Genomic DNA, 10,715 nt, shown 5'->3' on the forward strand with positions numbered 1-10,715 from the left:
TAGTGACTAAGAGATCAGTAAGTGCCTATCCATATGCTTATTTCACCAACTGTACAAATTTTTATGAGAATAATCTAAAGACACATTGAGAGCATCTTTAATAAGGGTATTATTATAGCCTACTTTGTATCTCCTACCCTGTCTGGTTTCAGTTTCCCACAAGATCCTCCTCCCAGGATAAGTTTACCACTTCTTTTTTTTTTTTTTAAAGCAATTGGGGTTAAGTAACTTGCTCAAGGTTACACGGCCAGTTATTTCTGGGTGTGGTGCTGAGTATCTGAGCCCGGATTTGATCCAGGTCATCCCGACACTGGAGCCGGTGCTGTTACTCGCTGAGCCACCTGGCCGCCCCTTAAGTTTACCACTTCTAAATTCACCACTATGCTGTTAACTCAAGCCTTGATTGACTCCACCTTCTCTCCTCTCTGATTGGGGAGCAGGAGAACAGAAAACCAAACTCCTCCCAGTGCTTTCTATTATGGAAGGAAGAAACTGGACTCTCACATCCAAAGACTCCACTTTGCTTATACAGCCTTGCTGGGTTTCAACTTTATGTCCCTGCCCTGGGTGCCTCTTGGTATCTCCCCTCCCCATCTTTCCTGCTTCCTTTTGTGTGTTGTCTCCTCCTCTAGAATGTAAGCTTATGGAGGGCAGAAGCTGTCTTTTTTATTAATTTTATCCCGAGCGCTTAGCATGGTGGCTGACATTTAATAAGTCTTTATTGGATTGGGATTGTTATTAGAAAAAAGTAGGCAGATTTTCACAGACAGTATTCCACAGTAGACCACATCCTTATAATCACAAATTTATTGAAAACTATAAAAATATAAAATCTTAGTGTGCTTATTGTTGATTGATTTTTTAAAAGTGTTTGATTCAATAGAGCAAAATAGTGCCTTAAAGGCTCTCCTCCAACAAGTTGTCTTTCATGTTTACATATAAATTATATAGGTTTTTGATATATAAAAGATGTAACAGAGAAATCTTTTTTGGTGACTTTTTGGTTATTTAAACCAAATAAAACATAAAGCAGGTAAAAGGGAGTTTTTACAGTCATAGAGGAGGTACAGCACAGAGTTAAAGTTGGAGAAGGGATCCCTTGTGGATTTGTGAGGTCCTTCTGATCCCTTGTTTGTGGGTGACATTGTGTCCATTGATTCATGCCCTGGAGCACTGTAGAGTTTCTGAAATGAAGTTCATAATCACTCTAGAGAGATTTGACATATTATTTGACATAATAGCAATTGTTTCTCTTTTGGCTTCTCCTCCCAGTATGCCTTGGCTCACCTCACTTCTTAAATAATCCTATTCACTGAATGGGTATTGCCTCAGTCAAAGTGAAAGACCTCTTAGAGGCTAAAATTTCCACTGCATCTTAAGCCATCTCCTGTTGTCCTGATCCATATTTGGCCACTGGACCCAAATGACTACAGAGGAGAAAATGACGCCGGTGACTTTGCCCTCCCTCACTTAAATCTATTTGACTTGCAAGTCATGTCATTGTCTTCCTGATGTCATGGTCTTCTTCGAGAACTAAGGACAAACCACACAACCACACATTCACATCCAATTAGTTGCCAAGCTTTATTTCTACATCTGTGTTGTGTATCTTTCTCTCTCCTCACACAGTGACCACTCTAGGTCAAATGATCATTGCCTCATGCCTGGATTATTTCTTTCATCTTTTGTTTGATGTCCCCACTCCAGATGATCCTTCACTGAGTTTCCAAAAATGATTTTCCTATAGCATCTGTCTCTGTCTCTGTTTCTCTCTGTCTTTGTCTCTCTGTCTGTTCCTCTCTCACACACACTCACATTCAGTAAGCTATAGTGGCTGCTTGTTATCTCTTAGATCAAATGTAATGGCATATAAAGCCCTGTACAATCTGGTCCCTTCCCACCTCCCCAGTCTTCTTACACTTTACTCCCCTCTATCCATTTACAGTTTAGTTGCACCTGTTTACTGTTCCTTTCACATGACAAGCCATCTTTGAACCCTGTCCTTTTCCCTCCACAGAATATGTTAGAGTAGGAATGCTTTGCGGCAATCAGTTGAATTAGATCAGGAGTCCTTTTTGACCCCTTTTTGCCTGTGAGATTTTATTTTAAAACAATTCTTTGGTATACATATAATTTTACAATTTATTAAAGAGGGAAGTAAATTTGCATACTAATGAGATGCAAGTGCTTATTTATTTTTACATAAAGAATTAAATCTTGGCAGAACATTTAATACTGCAGGACATCTTCAGCATTTTTCAGAGTTGATCAGTATTTAGGTTTTATAATCATCAATTCCGAGAATACCACTTTGCATAAATACATAGTATAAAATGGCAGAAGTATGTTTAAGACCATTTCAGAAATTGTTGGAAATTCTGTCCTAATCCCAAACCAAAATTCATTAAAAAATTTTGTATGTATCGTAAAAACACTGCAATTCATAACATACAACAGTCTCAAATCTTAGCTGAGGTGTTTCTGGCAGCATTTGTTGGCTTTGCCTGGCATGACAGCATGTGCAATGCAAAGTACGCATGGTGTGTGTTCAGAACCAAGGCTACAGTGAAGTTGCATGATACAGCATGGGCAAGAAGTGCCAGAAATGCCTCAGATTCATTACATTTGATTTTGAATTAATTTTTCGTCATGTATGTTCAGAAACCTTTTACTGTTGCCAAATTTTTTCAACCCCCACATTCAAGTCTGTGACCTCATATGGGGTGCCAACCCACAGTTTAAGAAGCGCTTCACTAAGGGGTCCGTGGATAGTTTTTTCCCTAACCTGTCTTCTATGCCTTTAGTGCGGTCCTTCTTTATCTCAGCCTCCTGGCGTCCGAGACTTAGCTCACATCTTACTTTCTGCAGAAGGCCTTTCCTGCTCTTCCCCACAGCTCATGACATCACTCTGAGAATACATGTCTCCTATACTGTATATACCTTGTATGTCCATAGAGATTTATTGGAACCCCTACCACCTAGTACAGTGCCTGGCACATAGTAAACACCTAGTAAATGCTCGTTGCTTGACTGTTGATGATAATGGATGACTGTAGCATTGTCTGATTGACACAGGGCAGGTAGGAATAGTGACACATTGATAGGGCAGGTGCATCATCCTTGTGTTCCTGGAGCAAGGAGACTTCAAAATCTTCTGGATGATAGCTTCAGGAAGAGATTGCAGAATTATAGAATTTAGAGTTGGAAGGAGCCTCAGCATTCTTGTAATTAAATTTCATTTATTTATTTATTTATTTATAGTTTTCAGCATTTACTTTCTTTTTTTATTTATTTATTTTTAGTTTTCAGCATTTACTTTTTTTTTTTTTTTAAAGCAATCGGGGTTAAGTAACTTGCTCAAGGTTACACGGCCAGTTATTTCTGGGTATGGTGCTGAGTATCTGAGCCTGGATTTGATCCAGGTCATCCCGACACTGGAGCCGGTGCTCTTACTCGCTGAGCCACCTGGCCGCCCCTCAGCATTTACTTTCACAAGATTTCAAGTTACATATTTTCTCCCCATCCTTCCCCTACCCCCACCCCAAGATGTCGAGCCTACTCAATACCCCTTCCCCCAAGAGCCTCAGCATCCATCTGGTCTAGGAGTTCTTTTTTGTGTCACAGATCCCTTTGGCCACCTCTGATCCCCTCCTCAAATAACTTCTTTAAATGTATTAGATAAAATATATAGGACTACAGGGGAAATTAGTTCTAATGAAATAGTTTTCAAAATATTTTTTCCCTGCAATCTATCTGTGTATCTCTTAGGGGAGTATTAGGGACCCTGGATCTAATTCAGTTTGTTGCCTGAAAGAGTCTGTACTATAACACTCTCAACATGTAGCCATTAAGCTTCTGCTTAAAAACCTCTGGTGAGGAGAAACTCACTTCCTGGGAGGGCAGCCCAGCCCTCTTTTGTGTTAATCATAGGGCCAGAACTCTGGAGTTAGTGGAGGACCCTCTCCGCTGGTGCCTAATTAGTGTTAGTCAGGGGCTTTGGTCTTACTGTGGTGACTCAGAACTCTACCTGAGGCAATAGGTTCCTTGGGGGAGGAGGCCTCCAAACTCTTTTCCCCCACAGAGTGTCCTCCTCTAACTGGTCAAAACGGTCATTTGGTTCCTCATTTGATATTTTGGGATTTAAAATTTTGTTTTGCTATTGTTTTACATGAGCTGATTTCATCTCCCCAACCAGATTGCAAATTTGTTGAGGTTGAAGACTATGTCTTATGCTTCTTTTGTCTCTCCCACAGTGCCTGATGCTGTCATGAGCCCCACAAATGCTTAATAAAATTTTACTAATTGATGAAATATTTCACAGTCGTATGTCATAGTAACTCATTCATCAGATCAAATTGATATGTTTTTAATCCTTTCTACACATAATAAAGATTTAGACTAAAGTTCTAGGGCAGGGGAGTAAGTTACACACTGATTTGCTTAACTTCTACTTCCAGCAGTCTCTTAGTGGTTTTTAATTTACACGGAGTTCAAGTATTTGTGTGGATTCATGCTTTAATCTTTTTGTCTAATAATTGCCAAGTGACCCCTTTCAATTAGCAGAGAAATGCATGAAAGAGAAGCAAAATTTTAATAGTATTTTTATTCCTTCTCCACTGTTAAACACCAGATCAAAAGCCAGAGGCTGTTGTCAACCACTCCAGTTCCGAATCAAAGACTACTGTCATGGAGCAGATACCACCACCCTCTCAGAATATCTTCTCTTCATCTCCTGCCAGAAGAGTGAGTACCTTGGGAAGGCCATAAAATAAACTTCAGCATTGTGTTATCCCCTAGAAGACAAAGAGGATGACTTTGTAGTGAAGTTATGTAAAATAATATTATAGCTTATAACAGATTATGTATTTATGGTACATTAGGGCTTATAAATATGCTTTTGATGTTGATTCTATAAAACTCTCATCTGGATAGTAGTGTTAGCATACAGAACAAAAAGGGCCTTTGTTGTTAGAAATTGCTTGTTATCTGTTACCTGAAAAAATTTATCTTAAGATCAAGTTAGTATTTCCTACAAATAGTTTTATATAGGCAGCAGCCTGGAGGAGCTCAGGCTTCCAGCATTTACCATTTTGACAATCTCTCTGTGCTCTTTGCCTCTGGTCTAAAGTGTTTCTGGTGAGATGCCCATCTTTGCACTTTATGGGAAGTTAAAAAGAAGATAAAGTACCCACTGAAATGCAAAGCACCAATTGGTTCATGCACCATTAGTCCTCTTGAAACCTTGGGTAGTGAACATGACACACGTGGTTCTCTGTGGCACTCATACACTATCTGATAGATAGGCAGAGAGGCTTGGCAGGGAAGGGAGCCCAATGCACTTTGCAAGAGGCCTTTTAGACTCCATTAAAGCTCCAACTTGATGTAGGTGCATCCAAGTCCCCTGAAAGACTTTTAGCAATTAGAATTTGAATGAATTTTTGTAAAGATTGCACATTTTTACACCTTTTACTTGCTATACATTTTTGTAAAGTGTGATGCTTGGTACTTTGTAGATCCTTGGCCTGCACAGGATAGATTTAGAGTTGGAAGGGGTCTTAGAGGCCATCCGATGCAACCCCTTTATTTTATAAATATAACTGATTATTTCTTCAGTTGGTATACCTAAAAAAAATTGTCACTTATTAGCCAGACTCCTGGTGGTAGAACCCTCTCCAGCCTGGGCTGGGCTGGTGCCAGGTGACAGGTAGACAGTCTGTTGCTGAGCCCGTACTCTTTGCCTTTCTATTCCTTGTTGCCTTTTTGAGCCTCTTTTGCAGCTCTTTGCCTTTCTAGTTGGTAGGACCTGGAACTACTAGTCATAGACTTCACAAGAACTTAGGCCCACCTCCACACCACACTGAAGACTTCAGAAGCAGGGTTACTTAACATTAAATCAGCTTGTCTTACTGCCTTCCTTGCTAAGGACTCATTTTAGTTTTCTAACCTCTGAGTTGAGGCAGTATCTGTTATCCCTGTTTTATAGATGGCTGTAGTGAGGACCTAAGTGGCACACATGTAACTAGGATCCACTCTAGTCATCCTTGCACAAGGCAACAAGGCTTTACTGAGCTCAAGTGCTAAGAGTGGAATTATGGACTGGTTGTCCGAAAAAGGAATCTACTCCAGCTGTGTGAATATTGCTATCTGATCAGTTCTTCTTTGTTCCTTCCTTTCCTTGTAGTTCTCCTCTAGTTTCTTCAATAAGTCAGAAGAGCCCAAGGATGAATCACCAGCCTCGTGGCGACTTGGCCTCCGGAAGACCGGCAGCCATAACATGCTTAGTGAGGTGGCCAGTCCTCGTGAGGCCTTAAGGGATCGAGGTTCTTCCATCTACCGCTCATCATCGAGCCCCAGAATTTCTGCACTGCTAGATAACAAAGAAAAGGTGCTGTTTGGGGGGTCAGGAGATTCATTCTGTGACAGCCCAGCCATGGGGGTAAATAGGAAACCCTTGCCAGCCCCAGAAAGTCACAAGTATTGAAGACAGATCAGCACCTTAATATTGGGGACAAAATATGATTCACAAGGGACAAGTCATTGTTGACAAAAACTACCATAATTCTTGCTCTACCATTCACATAGTTTCTCTTTTTGACTCTATTTATATCTAGCCTTCGCACACTTAAGACAGCAACAATGTGATGTGTATCCAGGCTTGGGTATTGCCTAAAACATCTTCCTGGGAAAATACAACTTGCCTTGGTTTTTTAGGACTTAGGAGCAAAACAGTTAAATGACATTGGGTGCACAATCCCTTAGTTTGAGTTTCAAGCCAAAAGATCTCAGAAAGAATAGAATTTAGAGAAAAACATGCTCCTAAAACTTCCACCAGTAATAAAAGGGGGAAAATCTGTTTTGTAGTGGCTGGGCAGTCCTCACCCGAGATGAGTAAAAATGGCTCATTTCAGATTGCCCCATCCCCAGTCTTAAATTGGCTCAGTCAGTGTTCTCATCCTTCCTCTCTGAGGTCATGACGTTATCTCAATCAGCTTGAATGGTTGTTTTAACCTACTGAGAACACTGAAATGTAAGGAGGTATGCTAGCTAGCATGGTTGCCTCTCTAATGCTGTTTGTTGTGCTTTTCCCCAAAGAAGCATCTACATTTTTTTTCCCACAGGATAACTTACCTGTCCTTTATATCTGAAGTCTAATTGTTCAAAAACAAATAAGATGGTGGTGGGGAGAAGAGTAAACGAGTACTAGTCCATCTAGCATTTAGAATTGTTTGGAATTTGACTTTTGAACCCCTTGCCTCTCTGCCATGGCTGGGCAATCTGGGCAGCTTTTATCCATGCTCTAATCACCCCTGCTGCCCAGTGGCTTGTTCCATGTATGCTTGTTTCTCTTTGAAAGGACCCAGGAACTCCTGAGCCTCTGAAAACTTGCCTTTGTATTTCACCTTGGATATGGAATCCGTGTCTGAACTGAGCCGGATAATTGGGTTATGTTTTGTGGTGGTACATTTAGTCCCAGGCTTTATCTCCCTTATCAACACTACACCCACCCAACACTTTCCTTGTTTTGGTTTTGCAGGAGAGGGAAAACAAAAGCTATTTTTCTTCACTAGCACCCCGGAGGCTCAACAACACAAGTGACATTGAGGAAAAGGAAAACAGGTATGTCTGTGTCATTCTAACAGGCTGCTCTGATTCGATGCTGTTGTGCCAAGGTCTTCCTGGGTTCTTGTTTCTCTGCCCTAAGTAGGCAGATATCTTTGGTCCATTTTGAATGGCCTCATGTCAGTGTCCCACTGCACAGGATCTGCATTACACATACTCTTGGTCCCTCCTTCTGATTTTTCTTGCTTTAAGACACTTAATAAATTTTTTTTTAGTTTTTATACATGTCTCACCATGCACTACAACTAGTCCACTGTCTTCTTCCGAGTATCTTTTCTGTTCTTTTCCACTGTGATAAACAACTCCCATTCCACATCGAAGTGGTACAGTAGATAGAGTACTGGACCCAGAGTCGAGAAAGCCCAAGTTCATATCCCACCTCAGATACTTACTAGCTGTGTAACCCTGGGAAAGTTACAACCTCAGTTTGCCTCAGTTTCCTGAACTGTAAAATGGGGCTAATGATAGTACTCCCAGAGTTGTAAGAACAAAATGGTATTTGAAAAGTGCTTAGCACAATGCTTACTACATAGTAGGCTTAATAAATCCTTCCCTGCCTCCCCTTCCTTGGCTTCCTTTTCCTTCTTTTGCCTGGTCTTTCCTTCTCTCCTTCCCTTCCTACTGTCCTTCCTAAAATAATCTACTTATATTCCAAATTCAGAGAACTTGTGATTTATGCTCTAAATTTGTCTTGCATATAGAAGATACTTCTTGAATGCTTGTTGAATTGAATTAAAAATTATAGGCTTTAAGAGGCTTTGACTCTTATTTGTATCAAATGTCCTCAGTACTTTCATAGCATGATGGTGAAATATCAATACAGAACTTTAAAAGAGAAATTTTAGCATGTTGGTAAGAAATGGTCCTTGTTACTATACAATGAATTATTTCTTGTATGTGCAGATCTTTACAATTATAAACCATCCGCACATGGCTGCTGTGTACCTAGATATCAAATCTGGGACCCAGCCAGAGTGCCATCTGATTCATGGCCACCAATATAGCCAAAGGCCCCAAAAGGGCCAGTGAAGTGATCACCTGAGGGAGTGGGATCAGAATTTGGCCTTGCTGCTTATCAGTTGTGTGACCATGCATTCTTTGGGCTCTGATTTCCTCATCTGAAAAATGAAGATATCAATCTAGTGATTGCTGAATTTCCTTCCAGGTCTAACATTCCATGATTCTGGGAAGGCTATTTCTATGAAATATGATGTCTGAAATTGTTTACATTATTGTTTAATTTGGTAGGACTAACCTTTAGTTGCATTATTCCACTTATTGTGTCTTGGGGAAACCACAGAATTTTGTTAGTTGTCTTCAGTTTTAGTTCCACCAATATATAGTTAAAAGGGGAGGATACAAAGATTGGGATGCTATGATCTGAATCCCTGAGGAGCTTGAAAAAGATACAAGACTAACACACATAACACAAATAACCGTTGTAAGAAAGTGTGTGGTTCATGTGTAACACATATCAAATTGCTTGCCTTCTCAATGAGGAAAGGAGAGAATTTAGAACTCAAAATTTTTAAAAATGTATGCTAAAAGATATTTTTACATGTAATTAGAAAAAATAAAATATTTTGAAAGAACCAAACAGAAAGTATGTGATTAATCACCGCAGTGACTGGCACAGACCAGTAAGTTCCTAGACCAGGAGGAGGAGCACTGGGTGTTGAAGTGGTCGGGGAAAGGAGGCAGAATCTGAGCTACGGACACTTAGCAGGGGGCAGGGAGAATAGCAGGAGCCTTGCACAAACTTGAGGGGTCCAGAGGGTCAACTGGCCTGGCCAGAGCAGAGTTGGTGAGTGCTAGAAGATAAGTAGGTTTTTCCCTATTGACACTATATTTTCCTATTTATAACATCTGCCTGCTGGTGCTAGTTTTCTCCTGCTCTCAAGGGATGCAGAAAGGAGAAGTAGGGCCAGTGGAAGTTCCTGGGAAGCATATTTTAGCTAATTAACAAAGAACCTCCTAATAAAGTCTGGAGGTAAAAAGGGAGTTTATTCTGGGTATGGGAAACAGCTTGTATGCAGGCATGCAGATGAAAGAGGGAATGTCGAGTTCGGAGAACATCGAGGAGACTGCTTTAGCTGGGACATAGTAAACATGAAGAAGAGATGACATGAAACAAGTCTAGAAAGGGGGTGGCACCCAAGTTTGGCGGGGGGCTTATGTGCCAGGTTTAGAAGTTTGCATTTTATTCTTTTTTTTTTTTTAAGCAGTCGGGGTTAAGTAACTTGCTCAAGGTTACACGGCCAGTTATTTCTGGGTGTGATGCTGAGTGTCTGAGCCCGGGATTCGATCTCCAGGTCGTCCCAACACTGGAGCCGGTACTCTTACTCGCTGAGCCACCTGGCCGCCCATAAGCAATTGGGGTTAAGTAACTTGCTCAAGGTTACACAGCCAGGTGTTTCTGGGTGGGTGCTAAGTGTCTGAGCCCGGGATTCGATCTCCAGGTCTTCTCAACACTGGAGCCGGTGCTCTTACTTGCTGTGCTACCTGGCCACCCCCTTGCATTTTATTCTGAAGGCAAGACAGTCATTGAAGATTTTTGAGCTGGACAGTAACATGATCAGATCTGCACTTTTGAAAAATTATTCTGTAACTTTGTGGAAAAGAATTGGAGAGAAGAATACTGGAAGTAGGGACAGCAATGAGGAAAGTGGATCAGTCATCTCAATGATAGGTGATGAGAGCCTGAAGTCAGGCAATGACTGTGCAGGAGGAGAGAAGATGATGAACCTGAGAGATGGGATGGAGGTGAAATTGCCAAGCCTTGGCCCCAGACTTTCTAAATCTTTTGACAAAGTTTTCTCATATTGCCTGAAATTCTAATAAGTATCCTTTTCTAAAAAAAAAAATTTCATGACTTCTGAGAGGGTTAAGGATCAGTCATTTCCACATGAGTAAGAATTAATCCAGTCTGCCACTTGTCTTTTGTATTTGAATCTGTAGTGCTGACACAGTGAATGGCAGTGATAAGCTACCTAAGTGAAAGTGTCAGAATTGTGATTGGGGAAAGTCTGAAGTTTTTGAGTCTGGACCAATTTGGTGGTTAGAGGAGAGAGAGAGAGAGAGAGAGAGAGAGAGAG

At 40.9% G+C, this 10,715-nt stretch overlaps 1 protein-coding gene across 7 annotated transcripts in view; it reads left to right on the forward strand.

Moving 5' to 3' along the window:
- Window positions 1-10,715, forward strand: part of PPP1R12B (protein phosphatase 1 regulatory subunit 12B) — a 255,505-nt gene that overhangs the window by 91,884 nt on the left and 152,906 nt on the right. For all 7 annotated transcript variants that reach the window (XM_069074582.1, XM_069074578.1, XM_069074583.1 and 4 more), the window contains exons 9-11: window positions 4,631-4,743; window positions 6,182-6,385; window positions 7,535-7,617. In XM_069074582.1, coding sequence (XP_068930683.1) covers window positions 4,631-4,743; window positions 6,182-6,385; window positions 7,535-7,617 — 400 coding nt within the window. The remainder of the gene's footprint in view (window positions 1-4,630; window positions 4,744-6,181; window positions 6,386-7,534; window positions 7,618-10,715) is intronic.

The sequence above is a fragment of the Petaurus breviceps genome, unplaced genomic scaffold (assembly GCF_028583685.1).
Source record: "Petaurus breviceps papuanus isolate PSGF00001 unplaced genomic scaffold, PetGlider_PUasm1.0 90895, whole genome shotgun sequence".
Taxonomy (NCBI): domain Eukaryota; kingdom Metazoa; phylum Chordata; class Mammalia; order Diprotodontia; family Petauridae; genus Petaurus; species Petaurus breviceps.